At 42.4% G+C, this 18,888-nt stretch overlaps 1 protein-coding gene across 3 annotated transcripts in view; it reads left to right on the forward strand.

Moving 5' to 3' along the window:
- Positions 1–18,888, forward strand: part of PDS5B (PDS5 cohesin associated factor B) — a 376,109-nt gene that overhangs the window by 255,982 nt on the left and 101,239 nt on the right. For all 3 annotated transcript variants that reach the window (XR_004539863.1, XM_033948529.1, XM_033948531.1), the window contains exon 25: positions 10,977–11,181. Coding sequence is in view for 2 of the 3 variants with exons in the window: in XM_033948529.1 (XP_033804420.1) it covers positions 10,977–11,181 (205 nt within the window). In the remaining variant the exon portion in view is untranslated. The remainder of the gene's footprint in view (positions 1–10,976; positions 11,182–18,888) is intronic.

The raw sequence follows: 18,888 nt of genomic DNA on the forward strand, positions 1-18,888 counted from the left end.
TGCTGGAAGACTAACTGGCAGGTTCTCCACCGATGTTAGTTCCCGTTATATCATGTCTGAAGGCCTTTTTTTTTTTTTTTTTTTTTTAAAACATGCTTCCAAAACTCTAACTTAGCATCGAGCTTCTCTTTAAACGTTTTCATTGATACCTAGGGTGTGGAAGCCGGTATCACTGGTATGAACAAATTAGAAGCGCCTCTAGAAGGAAAAAAACACAGGCTAACATTGATGGTGCAGTGGCAGCCTGATCCTGAAATGGTGATTTGAAATAGGTTGACATGGTCCTAATCCAGTATTTCAAATACAAGGCACAGTAAAAGTTATAATTGAAGACTCTAGTGGCCAAGGCTGTTGCCCTAAGACATTGGTGGTACAGTGGCAGTATGAATCTGAAGTGGCAGGAGCTCATCTGACAGGCTGTACTCTGATAATAGACTCTGCCATATCATGTCCAAAGACCATAACATGCTCTTTATGGTCATAGACACATAAGAAGCTCTGGAAGTCACCACCAACATTGTAAAAGCCCAATGTATGTAATGAGACCAGCAATGTCCAGATAAGTATGGAAACAGAGTTCAATGTTGAAGAAATTCTGAAACAAGATCAACTTGGAGAGAGTCCATTCCAAAAAAATAAAACTTTCGTGGAATGAAAAAATAAAGGCCCAAATGGGTTTACCAAGCAACACAATAACAAAGTGAAAAAAGTTTGGATGGATGTTGTACCAGAATTGAGAAATAACTCAATTTAAACCAGCACTGGGAGACTGAACATTGATGAATATTAGTGTTATCGGATAGTTGACTAGATGTGGTCAATACCGATATTCTGCCATTAGGGAAATAGTTTTTCTCGAAGAGAAAAAATCCTACCAGTACCATTGGTCATGCAGCCGGTGCCCAGTATTGATGATGGTACCTTTGGCATCATCGGTACCACATAACATCTGATACACTCGGTACCACATCGGTTTATCAGTATTGTTGGAACATGTCCTATTCCACCATATAGAATTGTTCTCGAAGAGAAAAAAAATCTCACTGGTACCATTGGCATCATCGGTACCACATAACTCTCGGTACCCTCGGTACCACATCAGTTTATCAGTACTGTTAGAACATGTCCCCAACTCTAAGTTAAGAGAGCTTCTCTTGGGAAGTCTGCCCCAAGACCTAGGGCGTGGATGTCAGTATCACTGGTGCTGCAGTTAGCACCTTTCATTTTACCGGTGTGTTAAGAAGCACTGGTACCATTGCTGTCAGTAAGCTAATTCTTTGGTACCATCAACACTCTGGATACCCTTGGTGCTGGTGGCAGATACAAGACACGGATACCTTTAAGACCTATCTGCTGGTACCTTAAGTATCACAACTCGCCCAAAGAGGGAGCTAAGAATATGATGGAACCCTTTTTGAAGATAGGCAAGTCACAAGGTGGTTGCTGGAAAGTCGGCACAAATGAACTCAATGCCATAATGACTTGTAACATAGTTGAATGAAATTTCCCAAAAATAGGCAAAATAACATCAGTGAGGAAACCGCCGCAACCAAAAGTTAATCTGAGGCTGATGCGATGTGAAGAGGCCCCGCCGAGAAAAATCCCTTGAGGGAAAGAAAATTTGTTGGTTGCGGTGTTTTGTTTTTTTTTGTCCTCTAATAAAAGGGTAAACTAAAATAAATAAATACAATTGACAGAAAAATATGTGTGAGTGGGAAGGCAAGGCACAAAAAAAATGAGCATTTGAAAAGACGACTTCTGAGCTCCGTGGAAAACACAAAACGTAGGAGATGCGCGCTTAACTTTGGTTGGGAAGGCACATGTGCGGTGCAGTCAGTCGCAAACTTTCTAAGTTCTTCAAGCAAATATGCTTTTGCAGCTGTCCACTTCGGGGCTCCATGAATGACGACACCCACATGTGAGAATATGCTGCCTACTTGTCCTGGGATAAACACTGCTCCCCAGCCTTTGAAACTCGCGTTCTTAGACAATCTGGACTGCTTTGGTCTTACAGCATGGCTATTGAGTATGTGGCCTTAATTAGCCAGGGCTATTCTTTGGCTGTGATTGCTATGTTGCTTCACAGCAAAAGGAAATCTACAGTGACTGCCTATGCAAAGGCTTGGAGATGTTATCAGGCCTGGTGCATCCTGCGACAGGTGGACCCATCTGTTCTTGTGTTCGGGAGTTTCTGCAGAATGGCCTGAAGGGCCTAGTGGTAGCTTCTCTCCGTGTTCCGATTTGCCGGTCTTTCTTGTATGAGTCTTCTTCCTCTGAGAACCTCATTGGCAGCTCATCCGGATGTGGCCCGTATTTTGTGGGGCACTCTGTGACGGAGGCCTCCATTGCACCTTCCCTGTCCGACTTGGAATCTTAATCTGGTTCTCTGTTCTCTGGCTTGTCCACCTTATGAGCCTCTGGAGAAGGTGTCCCTTATGAATCTTATGATCAAGATAGCCTTACTGGTGGCTATTACCTCAGGCCATAGGGTTGTGGAGCTTCATGCTCTCTCCTGCTGGGATCTTTTTACTATGTATTACAGATTCTGGTATGATGCAGCACACTGTTCTTTCTTTTCTTCCAAAAGTGGTTTCCGCTTTTCATGTGAATCAGGAAGTCCAGCTTCCTGCTTTTGTTTCCTCTGGATCCAAGGAGCAGGACCGATGAGTTTCGCCTCTCTGACCATCTGTTCGTTCTAGTGGACCCTGCCCGCAAGAGTAGGCCAACTTCTAAGGCTACCATTTCCAGATGGATCTGTATGGCCATTTTCACGACTTATGTGGCTGCCGGAAAATAGCCCCCCCCCTTTGTGGTATGGGCTCATTCTACCTGAGGTGTTTCGTCCTCTTGGGTAGAGTCGTCGGCTGTTTCTCTGGATGAGATTTACAGGGCGGCTACCTGGTCCTCCTTGCATACGTTCACCAAGTTTTACAGTATCGATGTGGCAGCCAAGCAGGATGCTGCTTTTGGTGCCTCTGTTTTGGCAGTGGGATCATCAGTCCCACCCTGATTTTCTGAGGGTACTCTTACAAACCACTGGTCCCAGCATAAATTGGGATTGTACAAGAACGAAAGATTCTTACCTTTGCTAATCCTCTTTCTTGTAAATCCACACTATTCCGGGAACCCTCCCTATACCTTGCTGATTCACCGATTGTCTGCATTTACAAATTCTGGTAAGCTAGATTTCTGTTTTCTGACCAGCCTTTATAAGAGTGCCATCAGAATGGGTTTTAGCACTTAGTATTTGGGAATCCTTAGTTCAGGCACCCCTTCTGACAGTGCAGGCTTTGTCATCTTATAGGACTGTTTTGTCGTTAAGGTTTCTAATGTTTAATGACCTGTTCTCTCGTTTTTCATTGTTGCATTTGTTGATATGAGCAGAATGGACTTATTTGTTGAGGAGTCTTCCCGTTCCCCTCTCTCTTTTCTTATCTTCTACAGATGTTCCTAGCTGCTTTAAGACTAACTGATGCTTACAGGGACAGTGATTAGGTAAGAGGGGGAGAGGTTTATGTCTCTGAAGTTTGTGGCTTCCTACAAAGTCCTGGCTGGTAGAGGAAATAACCCACTGGTCCGGGAATAAAGTGTGGATATACAAGAAAGAAGACTAGCAAAGGTAAGAACCTAATCTTTCATTTTGCTTACAATCAACAGAGATGGACCCCCTCCCTCAGGCCTTCCTACCCCTATATCATGTCAGGTTTGTGCTGGATGGTCGGCCGAGGAGCATTCGGGGGAAGGGGAGGGAGTCTCGAGCTCAACCTCCTCAGAGTCCTCCAGGGCTAGGAATTCACAGGATGCATGTTCCTAGAGAAAGAGACCCTTTCCAGAGCAGTGAAGATGGTATTCTTATTGGTGATTAAGTTGGCAAGATGAGTCTCTGAGTTGCAAGCTCTTTCCTGCTGGGAGCCATTTCTCAAACTTACAGAAGCAGGGCTCTCCTTTTGTATGATTCCGTCATCCTTACCAAAAGTTGTCTCATCCTTCCATGTTAATCAGGAAGTCCATTTGCCCATTTTTCACCCTATGGTGTTTAAGAAAATGGATAAAGTGATGCATTTGCTGGATGCCAATGAGTTCTGTGTATCAGATCACCTTTTTGTTCTGACCAGTCTTGTCAAGAAAGGGTAGCTGGTGTCTAAAATCTTGATGGATTAAGGTGGTCATTTCCTCTGAATATGTGAGCTGTGGTAAGCTACCTTATGGGCAGAGACTAGGGCTGACTCACCTGAGGAGATCTGTAGAGCGGCTACATGGTTTACCCTCCATACCTTTACCAGGTTTTATAGGATGGACGTAGCAGCCAGGAAAGATGCTGCTTTCAAGTCTTCCATTCTGAAGGCAGCTCTGCGGGGCCCACCTTAGATTTGGATACTGCTTTGGTATATCCTTATGGTTCAGGACCACTAGACATATTGCACTAGAAAGAATGATTAGGTTCTTACCATGGCAATCTTCTTTCTTGTAGATGTTTCTAGGGTTCCTGAAGCCCCACCCTGTATGTGGGCTTCACCTGCCTTCTACCTCAGAATCAGTCTAGAGCTGAAAAATTCTGTCTTTCAGGTGAGCTGAGAGAATAAAAACGTAAAAAAGGAACACACTTGAGAGTGTATAGTCTGCTTCAAGATTCTGATGGATAGCAGGATATGTGAGCTCTATATAAGATTATTTCTGGTTGCACATGTTTTTGTATCTTTTATTGCTACTGCTTGAATGTTATCATGTTGGTACTGTTTGTTACAGAGCAGAACAGAATTGTATGTACTGTCAGGGATTCTTCCCCGTTTCCCTCCTTCCGGTTATGTCTTTCATTACAGGGCTACTTGATTGCTTTTGTATGAATTGAAGGGGCAGGAACAGCTTCCTGAGAGAAGGAGGTGGAGTTGAAAAGATGATTGACGGTTTTCTGCAAGCAATTTGCAGGTTCAGATGCAGAACCTTACGGTTCAGGACCACTAGACACATCTACAAGAAAGATTATCAAGGTAAAAACCTAATCTTTCTTTAAAAGAAAGGAACTCCATAATAAAATGGTAGATAAAGGAAATATTCACTGAGGATAATGAGGACGCAGATGTCACATCGCACCTCAACATACAGGGTATTTCATGCTAGTAACTCATACACAAACATGTAATTTAATCAAAATAATATTTATTCAATTTATAAAATCAGAATTAAGATTAAATTGCCAATTAATTATATGCTTTACACAAATTGCCAACTCTGTCAAGCATTCCGTGTGAGGGGGGGGGGTAGTTGCTCTTTCCCAAGGCTAACGGGCTCATGTGGAGAAAGAGGAATCTCCCCCCTGATCAAAAGCTGGTGCCTGCTTATGTACTCTCGCAATGACCAGTAACGTAATATCCATCTTCCAATGTTCAATTACCACGTCACTGTACAAGGTTGGACTTATTTGAACAAAGGAATTCCTAAGCACCACTTCTGACAATTTATTAACAATTTGCAAACTTGTTTTTTTTAGGAAAAAAGAATATATTTTTACCAGTATTCTTATGTCTTAAAGGATGAATCAAATGTAGCCCTCTGACTAACTTTAACTGTGTTTGCAAAACTGACAGCTGGACTTTTTTCTGTGTCTGACTAATGAGAATAGCTAATGTTCTCCTGTACTGGACCCAAAAAGTCCCCCTTCGCATCTAGGATGGCAAGCAGGAATGTCATAGACTTAAGAGAGTTTCCATGGTAACCTAGCTCATACTTAAATTGTACTTTGTGAATAAACAAGCTTTGTTTTGTGGACAACAACTAATGATTTTTCCTGATGTGTCCAGACAGACACAAAACAACATAGGAAAAAGCAGTTCTTACAGCTTAAACCTAAAGTTATAGCTATGGGAGCTACTTTAAAAAAAAAAAATTCCCTTGCAAGTGTATCGTTAATTTTAAAGCTGATAAATTTGTTTTTGTAGATCCGTCACAATTGGAGAATTTTTTGATTGATAAGGTTTCACTGAAAGTTTCAGATACTAATGTAATTGTTGAAGAAGTTTAAGCACATATTGGATTTGGTCATTTAGCATGGAAAGGATGATTATATATTGTTTCTTATATAAATTTTTACCTTCTGTATTGAGCGGCTTCTTCTAATGTGGACTTGGCGTAAGTCTTATTTTGAAATTGTAAGTTTTGTTTCTTTTCCTTTTGCTTTTCCTGATCTTTGTTATTGATGTAACAAATATTAATAAAATATGAAAAAAAAACTTAGCTTAAAGGTCACCAAGGTTAATTTCAACATGTTGTCCCTGGATTATCCAAAATTTAAAGTTTTATACTATTAGTTTTAAAAAACATTTCATTTTTAAATACACATACACAATTCACACATTCTGGGATCCCAAACATTCACTCACGTGCCACACGTCATATCTAGCACATGCATGATAATTATTATCAAAGTACATATCTTCAGATACAGACTGTCTTTCTCAGAAATGTGATATCCTATATCTCTTCCTTACCACTGCCAGTCTAAGAGCCACCTGGGATTAATTAAACCATGAGGGTTTTAGGCATGAAACTTAGACAAAGAAAAAGGAGAACAAAGATTCCTTATTTTTCTTTCACCTCTATAAATATTTTATATATTTAGTTTTTCTAAGTCCAATTTAACCAGCAAATTACATAAATAGCATATTATTATGCCCTTCTCTCTTTCTAATTTCCTGATCATTTGCTAATTATCCTGATATGGATTTATTATGTTCGCTTATAACACACACTGTCCAGACTTAGAAAGGTCTTTCATGCCCTGCTATTTGTTCTGTGCCGTTTCCGCGAGACAGTGCCTTGCTCAATATTCATTTATACCAGAGAGAACATCATATCCTGGTTCCTCATCTCATATTTCCTTCAGAGCTAGCATCAGAAGTGGTATTAAATCATTGGGCAATCTTTGAATATCTAAGTTCAGTAAAGCTTCTTCTAATATTTCAAGGAAAGCAAATTCTCCAGTGATAAGCAGGCTATCATATTTTCACATATGGTTGATGCCATCTGATGGAGCCTGTTGCAGAGATGCTCTCCAGCATTCCTTTCAAGAAGCTTTTGGAAGGAAGCACTGTAAATGTGTTCACCTTATCTTCTGCTATCGCTATGCAAGATCAGGGCAGTCTTTCATTCATGGAGCAGAAATTTTGTGTCTCCATCACTTATATCTGACTTCAACATTTTGTTGTCTTTATCACCACTTTTTTGTTTTCTCATGTAAGTGCTCTACAGGATCAATTTTCCCTTTTTTTAATTTTCCTTAGATTTTTTTGGGCACTTTTAAGTTTTGTTTATTTTCCATGGCTCGCTAGGCCCCTTTGGCCTTGTGTTGTCTTCTTGGGTACTTTTTCTGTCATTCAATCATTGACCTATTTGATTTCACCTTAGCTTTTTTTCCCCTATTATATGCCAGAAATCTACCAGCGGTGCTCCTGATCTTCCAGGACCATGACACTTTGAGACACCCATAATTGGTGCCTGTCTTGTTTGGGGCCCAATCCTAATGTTTCTGTTTGTAAACTCTGTTCACAGATGTCAAAAAGAACAATTAGGAGTCAAGTTTCAAGTTTATTCAGTACTTAATATATTGTCTACCAAGGATGTAAAAAGTCAAATTTAAATGAGAGAGACAAAAGTGTTTGTTGGAGAGTAAGGGAAGGAGGAAGGAAATACAATAATTGATAGGAAAGAAAGGTTAACTTGGGGGGGAGGGGGATATCTCCAAATCCAAAATTGAATAAATAGGAATAGAAGTATCAAAAGTAGGTAAAGAAGCTTAGTTAAAGGCATCATTGAAAAGCTACTGGTCAGGGGGAAAGGGGAGCTGCTTCTGCTGGTCATGGGAGAGAGCTGTTGCTGGACTGGGAGCAGAGGATGGAGAAAGGAAAGCTGGGGCAGGGAAAGGGAGAGCAGCTGCTTGTTGGGGGAATGAGGAGCTGCTGCTGGTTCCCTTGGAGTGTGAGGTGATAGGAAGAGTTGATGCTGGACCTGGGTGGAAGAAGGTGAGAAGGAAAAGTACTGCTGGACTGGGGGGAGGGCAGTGGAGAGGGAGATGTGGATTGGGGGAAGAAGGGGAAGACATTGGACTCATGGAAGAAGAGATGCAGACCTCAGGGGGAGAGCAAGGAAGAGAGAGGGAGATATACAATCTAGAGCACAGGTGTCAAAGTCGGTCCTCGAGGGCCAGAATCCAGTCGGGTTTTCAGGATTTCCCCAATGAATCTGCATGAGATCTATTTGCATGCACTGCTTTCAATGCATATTCATTGGGGAAATCCAGAAAACCCGACTGGATTCCGGCCCTCGAGGAGGGACTTTGACACCCCTGATCTAGAGCAAGGGTGCCCACACTTTTTGGGCTTGCGAGCTACTTTTAAAATGACCAAGTCAAAATGATCTATCAACAATATAAAACAAAAGAAAATGTTAATTATCATTTATATTCTGGGTTTTTCAAAGAGATCAAGGCAGATGACTTTATGCAATGTCACTTCAGTAACAACTATACAAAAATAGACAAATATACCCCCTCCCTTTTTACTAAACTGCGATAGCGTTTTTTAGCACAGAGAGCTGTTCTGAATGCCCTGCACTGCTCTCAACGCTCATAGGCTCCCTGCGCTAAAAACCGCTATTGCGGTTTAGTTAAAAGGGGCCCACAGTGCAAAATATAGATAGTAGATATAAATTCTCAAAACGGCCACATTTTGATCACTAAATTGAAAATAAAATCATTTTTGTTACCTTTGTTGTCTGGTCATTATTCAAATCTTGTTGGTCCCAGGCTCTGGTTGTCTTTTGATAACTTGCTTGCCAGGACCTCCTTCTTTTTTCTTTCTCCGTGCTAACCATCCATCTTCTATCTCTGTCCTCCCCTTCCATTTCCCTTCCCTCCCCTGGAAGTCTGCCATCTTTCCTTTTTTTCATCTCCATCTACAGATCCACCTTTTCTCAACTACCCTTTCATCCAGCATTTCTTCCTCCTTCCCTACCACCCCAGGGTCCACCATCTCTCCCTTTCTTTTCCCAACTACCCTCCTATCCAGTATCTATATCCCCCCCCTCCACACCATCCCTTGTGTCCAACTTCTCTCCCTTTCTGTTCCTTCCCTCCATAAATCCCATTGTCCACCATCTCTCTCCCACTCCTCTGTTTTTAGACCCATTATTTCTTCCCCCCAAAGTCCGGCATAAGCACCCCACCCTTGAAGGCCTGCACTACCCCCTACCCCCCCCGAAGGTCTGCACCCCACCCCTGAATGCAGCCTGTCCCCTCTGAAGTCCTGCACCACCTGCACCTCCGAAGGTCTGCCTGTCTCCCCAAAGGCCTGCACCACCACCCCTGAAGGCCTGTCCCTCTCCCCTGAAGAACTACCTCCCCAGAAGGCGTGTGTGTTCCTCCCTGACCTCACGCACATCCATTTACCTAATTCCAGCAGGGAGCAGTCTGCAGAGAGGATCGTCAGTACTTTAGTGATCCTTGCAGGTTGGCATAGGCCTCAGGAGCTATCTTCCTTCTGCCGCGGTCCCGCCCCTCATCTGAGTCAGAGGCAGGATCGCGGCAGAGAATGACACAGTGACAGATTTTCCCCCAGCGCTGCAGGAACTCAATTTCCCCATCCCTCTGAGATTTGTCACTGTCCCTGTCCCATTCATTTATGCTCTGTCTTAACCATACAGGCCGCAAACACTTATAATTTTAAAGTGTTTGACGTTTGTGCAGATGAGATCAGAGCTAGCAGGAATGGGACAGAAAACTCACCAGGATGGGACAGGAAAATTTGTCCCTGTGTCATTTTCTAACACAAGTCACAGGGTGTGGGGTCTGGTTGGGAAAGAAGAGAGAGGTGATAGATAAATGCACAGAGAAGAGATGCTTGACATAGAAACACCATAGTGAGATAGGGGGAATTCTTGATGGAGAGGAGATGGAGTCACAGAAAGGCAATACTGATCAAAAGTTAGAAAGATACAAAGACACACAGGGTAGATGCTGGACAGCATAGTACGGATGCAGAGGGAAGATGGAAGGTGGACATGTAGAGAGAAGATATGTCAAATGGACAGGAGACTGCAAAAGTAGGAAGAAAAAAATAGAGAAAAACCAGAGACACTGCGACTAAAACAAATGGAAAAATAATATGCTCAGACAACCAAGATAGAAAAATTATTTAATTCTGAATTTATTAATTGGAATATGTCAGTTATTGGAAATGTACGTCACCGATATAATGTTTCTAGTTCTCAAGTATTGCTGTATATGCTGAGTCTGACTTTTGAGGTTTCCAGTTAAGTTTTTTGCCTTCATAACTCTATTATTTATCTGTGGTCCCTTGTTTGATGTTTGAGGGTCTGTCTGTGCCTTGCATATGTAACCAGGGTGTGGTATTCTGCTAGCATGTAGTTTCTCAAAACTTTAACATAGTTGCTAAACTGGTTCCAGCTGGTATAGCGTTCATGTATTTTAGCGGTTGATTATCAAAATGGCTTACCATGGTCTTTTCTGAGCTTCCTAACAGTCTCCGACTTTGCCATGCAAATGTATTACAGCGAGGTCATTAATATTTAAATAAGCACTCTGGTCAGACCTCTATTATTGTCGGGTGATTCCCTAACCACGCTGTCCTATATTTGTGAGGAAAATATTTTGGCAGGTCTGAGCCGTCGTAGCCTTACTTTCTCTGATCAGTGCCTGAATACTGATTGGTTCAAGCATTGACAGGAAAGTAAGGCTTGACGGCTTAGACCTACCAGAAAATTTTGTTGCTGTTAAGCACCCTCCCCCCCAGCAGCAAGAGGGATGCTTAGTTTAGATTTTGTTTTCCATGTTAATCCAGAATTGCTTACAAAACATTGTTTAGTTCTATGAACTAACTTTTTGCATTATCTCCCAAAATTGAGGGGAATTTTTTTTTTGTATAAAGTATATATTCCCATAACGGTTTAATTTTTTGTCTTTATAGGATGAATGTTATCAAGTAAGGCAAATATTTGCACAGAAAGTTCATAAAGGATTATCCAGGTTACGGCTTCCTCTGGAATATATGGCCATCTGTGCGTTATGTGCCAAGGACCCTGTGAAGGAAAGAAGAGCTCATGCCAGGCAGTGCTTGGTGAAAAATATTAATGTGAGGAGAGAGTATCTAAAGCAGCATGCAGCAGTTAGTGGTAAGATTTATTGCTGGCAAAAGCATAATTTTGAAAGTGATTTTATTCTTTTAAACCCAATAGAATTTGGAAAGAATTATACAAAAACAGTCAAGGGATCTTTGTTAGATATATAACTCTGAAAGTTGAACAGAATGGAATGAAAATTGGCATGGGGTATAAACCAATGAAAAAGACACATTGTGTTTGAAAATGGGCCAGATCTGATTTGGGAGTTTAAAAAAAAATAAGCCTCCCCATCCTCCTGTGAAATGGCCTAGTGCATTTCTGTGGGAAAAACTGATTCTGCAGTATAGAAACTTATATAGAATGAAACATTAGTTAGGGAACTCATCTATTCAAACTGCTTCTCCCTGGTTCTTTATTTCATGCGCATGCTAAAATCTCCCCCTCCACCTGCATCTGTACACAAATCACCCTCTGCAGCTGCCCTCCCCCCAAACTATTCCCCCATGACTGTCCCAACTCCAAAGCATCCCCACTATAGAGGAGTGCTATTGAGTTGGCAAGAAGACTTGTTGCCTGATACTGCTGCTGCTTGCTCCTGATAGCCTATTTTCTGCTCATATGGAAACTTGTTGCTGAAATTATCCAGTCAGTTTCAGCTGGAAGCAGTGTTTTAAAATCTGACCGTTGCTGACTAAATTTGTCCTGACTATTTAGTGCCAGGCCAATATCCAGCTCTCACTAGACATGGATATCTGATGAAACCTCTGCATGCCTGCTTGATATTCAACTATGACTCACATAATATACTTACAGTATACAGGTCCTAATTGAATATTGCCTGGAACTGACACATGAGGATCTGCACTTTTTCTCTCTGTCCCCCATTCTGATGTTGATCCTGCTTCATCAAATCCCCCTGGTACCTCCCTCCAATAGCAGACCCCCCCTACTTGATAAGTCTCCCCAGATAAGTCTTCTCTTAATAGCAGACCCTATGTAACCATCCCCCCCTGACTAGGGTTACCAGATGTCCTCTTTTTAGAGGACTGTCTGGGTGCCTGGACGGACTTTCCAAAATCTGGTAGTTTGTCTGGGTTTTGGAAAGCCCCGACCTTTGACCACGTCTGGAGGGCCTCTGATCATGCGCGGATGATGTTGCACACATCCGCACATGCTCGGAGGCCTTCCAGACAGGGTTTGGAGGTTGGAGAATAAAGTTGTGGGGGCAAGGCGGGGGCGAGGCTGGATGGTGGGGCCATGTGCCCGAGTGTCTGTGTTGGAAAATCTGGTAACCCTCCCTGGAACTACCTCTTGCTTTTTGGTGATCCAGTGGAGTTGGGCTGGAGTGAAACCATACTCTAGCAGCTCCTGGTAGAAAATGACTGCTGTGAGCTTTTTTAATAGTCTTATGTTAACATTTTCTACTAGAAGCAACTAGGGGCAGTATTGAGTGGAGTTTGCTCTTGCCGAACTAACCAACCTCACTGGACCACCAAGGAGCAAAAGGTAGGCCTGGGGGAGGAGTAGAATCTACATTGGGTGGATGAGTAAGGGTCCTTGGAGAAGGTCTGCTATTCAAGGGAAGATGACAGGAAACGGGGTGGTCTTCTATTTGTGGGATGCTGGGAAAAGACATCACTCATGTTTTGCGGGTGGGGTTGAGTCACATTGGTGAGTGTAGAAAGTAAGATGTTATAGTTTCAAACTTAAAGTTCAATAAGCAAACAACATCTCACATTGTGTGAAATGGCTATTGGAAAACAATTCTTTATCATTACAAAAGGGGCCTCAAAAATGTATATTCAATATAACTCCAGGTGCAAAAAGCTCCTATAGGGCAGTGGTCCCCAACCCTGTTCTGGAGGACCACCAGGCTAATCGGGTTTTCAGGCTAGCTCTAATGAATATGCATGAGAGAGATTTGCATATAATGGAAGTGACAGGCATGCAAATCTGCTGCATGCATATTCATTAGGACTATCCTGAAAACCCAATTGGCCTGGTGGTCCTCCAGGACAGGGTTGCGGACCACCGCTGTAGGGAGTATTCAGTTTAATCATTGGCCCTCCCCAAAAACTAAAGCCAGAGAGAAAAATACTCAAAACAGAGAAAAAGTCTCTGGCAAGAGAGAATAGGGGTATTATATATTCAATTCAAAATCCAAAAATGCCACTTCACAAAGGCAAATCGCTAATACAAATGCAGAAGGGCAATTCAGATACTAATAAATAATACACCGGTGAGAAAACAGGCACTTACCATATTTTTCGTTTCTTAAGACGCACTTTTTTCCACCCAAGATTGGGTGGAAATTTCAGTGCGTCTTATGAAGCGAAGGTAACTTTTTTTTTAAAACACCCTCCACCCGGTGTACCTTTTTAAAATGACCCACTTGTTGGGGGTTCATGGGCTGACTGCTGACCGCTCCCTGCTCACCTCCACTGCTCTCTGCTGGCTGCCGCTGCGCCGCAACTGAAAGAAGGGAAGGGAAGGGCCAGCATGCAGCGATTGCATGTCATCTGCCCACAAGCCTTTTCCCGACGTCATCAGTTCTGACGTCGGGTGAAGACTTGTGGGCCAGTGATGTGCAATCGCTGCACGCTGGCCCTTCCCTTCTTTCAGTTGTGGCGCAGCGGCGACGGACTGGGGCCAGAGAAGGAGGAATCAGTGGAGAGTAGGCCGGTTTCAGCACGCAGGGAAGGAGGAAGGCAGTTTACGTTATAGTGGCAGGCCAGAGGAGGAGGAATTGGCGGAGGGTAGACAGGTTTTAGCACACAGGGGGGAAGGAAGGTAGTTTAAGGCGCTGCAGGGAGGACGAAGGACAAAAGCTGGAAGGCAGTGAGGGCAAGGAGGCACGAACTCGGGACATTGGAGGGAGGGAGAACGAAGGACAAAGGCTAGAAGGCAGTGAGGGGGCACGAACTTGGGACATGGGAGGGAGGGATTAGAAAGGGACCATTCTTGGGCCTGAGTAAAGAAAGGAAGGAAGGAGACTCATGAAATCACCAGACAACAAAAGTAGGAAAAATTATTTTATTTTCAATTTAGTGATCAAAATGTGTCAGTTTTGATAATTTATATCTGCTGTGTGTATATGAAAAATGAAATGAACAGCCTGGCAGGGAAGGGGAGACAGGGTGCAGAGCCTGGTATATATTAGTACACAATTTGGTTCAGAATGTGATGTTTTAGTTTTTTTTCTGGTTTTCCTACTCTAAATCTAGGGTGCGTCTTATTATCCGATGCCTCATGGAGCAAAAAATACAGTATCTTTTTGAAGAGTATAAACCAACTGCTACTCAATCATCGACCAATGATTGTAATCCTACGTTTGTGTTCTCCACTAGTGAATCAAAAGTCCAATGACGTTCAAAGTCCAAAATTCTTGATTCAAAAAATCCAAAAAGTCAAGTCCCACAAGAGTCCTTGCAAGACCTTGTTTCACCAGAGCTGTGTCAGGAACAAAAGCTATTTGTGTGCTGCCAGATATTCAGTGCCAGTACCCACATAGCTAAGCAACCAAAGTTAAGATCACTATTTATGCAATTGGTTGCTTAGCTATGTGAATGCTGTCACCGAATATTGGCCATCAGCTGCATTGCTCTGCTTCTTCTGGAACGCTTCTCTTGCCAACTTTTGAAATGGCTGATATTAATGTCACTATTCAGTGACATTGCCTGGTGAGTGTGGCTGAATGTGGCCAATCTGCTGAGCCTCTCCTGCCTGCTTAAGTCACTTTGAATATCACCCATATGTATAGACAAGCATTTTATTATGCATCCTAGCTTGTGTGTCAGCTGGACCCTGAGGCTAGTCTGGGAGTACTGCTCTGGTAGTGTTTTTTCAGCATTAAAGGCAGTAAAAGAAGAATACTGGTCCCAGATCTTCAGCATCTGAGCAGAGGAGCTCCGAGCCATTCAGTGAAGTTAGTTGCATTGTGGTGCTTGATCTCAGAGCTCTTTTGAGATTCCAGGTATTTCATGTGACCTAGAGATGAGGTCCTTGACCTGAGCTTATAAATTTTCAACCAACTGGCTCTGTATTTACTGCCAATTTGTTGAAATGTATAGCTGGCCTCATCAGACCCCTGACTTTAGGTGACCAGTGAATTAAGAATTTGGGCATCCTGGAGGCTGATCGGGTGAGCTCCAGGGTTCCAGCTACAGGCATCAGGAAGGATGTCTTTCCCATTACTCACTTTCTCTCTCCTCTTGAAATGCTTAAATATTTTAAGGAGATATTGCTTTTGAATTTTGAAGAGGTGGGGGTTAAGAATGCTTATATTTCTGGGAAAATGAGATTGCAGGAAAGTGAAGGTGAAGTTGATATATTAAGTTCACCAGATAGTTTGGATTTGTTTAATTTTCTGGAATCTTCACAGGATAACATTGTGAAAAGAACAATATTACTGGTCTCTTTAATTTCTTCTGAAAAAAGAAGTTAATTTTGAAGATTTTTTTTTTCTAAGAAAGCGGTACTTTTTTTGTGGGCAGACAATGTTTCTTGCGCAATCCCACTCTATGCATCCTATGTCATGAGACAGCTTGTAGAAAGCCTTATTTACATAATTTTTACTGACCCTTCCCTTACCTCAAGACTGCCTTCTGGTCTCCAGTTGCTTTCCTATAAGTGAAGACAGTAGAAGCCATTTTATTCTGCTAGTGTTTATTTTTTTCTTCTGTTCAGTTTTTATGTGACTTCATGTCTTTGCGCTGCAGAGATTCCCCGTGGGGACAGCTCTGGCTGCAGGAGATCACAGGCTTTGCAGGTAAAGTCTGCTTCCAGGAGATTGGCTGCTTTGCAGTGCTCCTTCTGGACAGATCGGGCTCAGGGACCTTTCCCTTGGGAGCTGGCTCATTCCAGATTCATCTGCTAGTGGGTTTGAGCGCAGGCTGAGTGGCTTCGTGGAGGTGTGACTGGGGTTGGGGCCAATTGCATTTCGTCCCACCAGGTTGTGTGTATGGTGTGTCCCAGTTGTGGTGGAGGTCTCCTGCTGAGGTGTTGGACCGGAGGGACAGTCAGAAGACCAATAGTCCAAGTTATTCATGTTCTCAGTTCTCTTCTTGATGAAGACAGTGACTTCCTCCACTTTGTCCCAAAATGATTGTTACTTCAACAAGGGATGTCTGCCAATTTTTCCTGAACCGTTGGTTAAAATAATTTTTATTGAGACTTTCCCAGAAATGAGAAAAAACATACATTGTAACATTCAATACAAAAGTAGCAAAATTTATGTATGTGCGCAATAGTACACCCTGTCTTATACAATCACAGATAACATCTTTGGGAAAAACATTTTTATCTATACAGTACCTCTGACTCAGATAAACTACTCCCCCCCTCCAACCACCATCCCCTCCATCTACCCACCACAGATCCCAGAACCTCCACTCCTATCTAGCATAAAGACAAAGTGCCATAAGTTCCAGTACAATATTTCCTTTGTTTTGGGTCCTGCTTTTTGCCATGGAGCATCCACATTGCCATCTCCTTATGGCAGCCATTCAGCTAGCAGCTCAGTACAGAGCAGGAGCGCAGGAAGACTGCTCCTGTTCGGCCCACCACTGGCCCACCAGGGATTTCAGAGGTATGTGGGGGAGGCAAGAGAGTGTTAAAATTAGTCGACTGGGACAGAAGATGGGGAGGGATCACTCTTGTCCCAGCCCACCACTTGACCACCAGGGATTTAAAGGTATGCAGGGGAGGGCCTGCAAGGCATCGGGAAGGAGGGAGGGGGGGACAGGGTGCAGAGCACGACAGGGCAGGAATTGAGGGAGGGAGCCTGAATGCAGAGCCTAGCAGGGCAGGGCACTTGAATATTAACACCCTCCCCTGTTTATGTTAGTCAAAAAAGGTTACCTCACTTTATATTTGGGTCGGCTTATATTCAAGTATATAAGGTAGTTTGTTTCACTTTAGAATATTGCAATAGTTTAGTTTGCCCTCATTTGCCCCCCCCCCTTTACAAAATCGTGATAGCGTTTTATAGCACAGGCTGGCATGCTGAATGCTCTGCGCTGTTCCCAATGCTCATAGGAACTCTGAGTGTCAGGAGCAGTGCATTCAGCGCGCTGGCCTATACTAAAACCGTTATCGCGGTTTTGTATAAGGGGGGGTTAAGTAGTAGTAATTTTTAATTTTTGTTTATTCATTTTTCAACTCTTGCTTTCACAATGTATTGAGGTCTGAAGGGGCTTGTCATTGTTCTATATATGCTAAAGTTACTGAATTTTGTTTTGCTTAAATATAATCATCTATTTCTTTACTCTATCTGCAGCATGTGAGCTTTAAATTTCATAATTAAAAGAAGGAAAATTTATGTAGAGTCACATCTATACTACTGTGTTAAGGGCTCTTTATACAAAAAAAAAAAATCATCTTAATTAGATGGGTCATTAAGTATCCAGGGCCTGTTGTAGATCTTGTCTGGACTGAAAGCTGTCTAGCTGTGAATGTCAATAGGAAAATCTGGAGAAAGCCAGAGATTTTAACAGTTAAATAGTAAAAAAAATTAGCAGTTAACTAACAGCAGTGCAGAAAGGCAAAAGACATAAGCTCTATTCTCGCCAAGAAATCAGGACAGAGACATGTTTTTATTTCTAATAGTGGATGTCCAGTAAACTCGCAATAACTAAACATTGAAGGTTAAAATAGGTAGCATAAAATCTAAAAGCAAAAATTACAACCAAATGGTGAAATGTAGAAAATTATGACCAGAAATCACTTAGCAGTTGGTATGATTTTATTGCAATTTATATAGTAGAACAATGGGAAAACTAACCTTTCAGTTAAAATGTCATTTTCAAAGATCTGCTCACCACATGAGGCAAGTGGTTTGTAATGATTCTTGGGCAAAATTGAACACAGCTAGTGAAGACTTTATTTTCAGCCATGATTGGAAGAGGAGGCTGAAGTTCTCAGCTTTAGTGAGGAGGAAAGCATGAGAATACAAACAAGCATGAACTTGAACAAAAGAATAGACTGAGGGTTGCCTGGGTTAATAGGTAAAAAGAGAATTGATGGTTATATTTGAGGGAGGGCAAAGGTTAGAGAAGTAGGGGGCAGAGAGAACTGTATAATAAGAACATAAGAGTTGTCATACTGGGAAAGACTGAAGGTCCATCAAGCCTAATATTGTGTCTCCAACAATTGCCAGCCCAGGACACAAGTACTTGACAACATCCCAAAGAGTAAAAGGCTTTTATGCTTCTTATACACGAGGCATAAATAGTGGATTTCTCTAAGTCCATCTTAATACCAGAAAAGAGGTGGGGGAAAGGGGAGATGGAGAGGAAAGATGCACATTCAAAAAGATATAAAAAGGATGGAGTTGGTCCAGAGGAAGGCTATTTAAAATGGTCAGTGGTCTTCCTCATAAGGCTTATGGGGACAGACTTAAAGATCTCAATATGTATACTTTTCAGGAAAGGCGGGAGAGGGGAGAGATAAGATGTTTTAAATACCTACATGACATAAATGCGCATGAGGTGAATCTCTTTCATTTGAAAGGAAGCTCCGGAATGAAGTTAAGAGGTGATAGACGGATGGTAGATGCTAGAATAGTCTCCAGTAGAGGTGGTGGAGACGAACTGTGTGTCTTGAGTTCAAGATGGTATGGGACAGGCACCTGGGATCTCTTAGGAAGAGACGAAGATGGTGGATGCTGTGGTTAGGCAGACTGGATAGGCCATTTACCATCATGTTTTTATGTTTCTATTACAAGACCAAGTGTATTTCTTTCTTTGTAAATAAAATATA

The sequence above is a fragment of the Geotrypetes seraphini genome, chromosome 6 (genome assembly GCF_902459505.1).
Source record: "Geotrypetes seraphini chromosome 6, aGeoSer1.1, whole genome shotgun sequence".
Taxonomy (NCBI): Eukaryota; Metazoa; Chordata; class Amphibia; order Gymnophiona; family Dermophiidae; genus Geotrypetes; species Geotrypetes seraphini.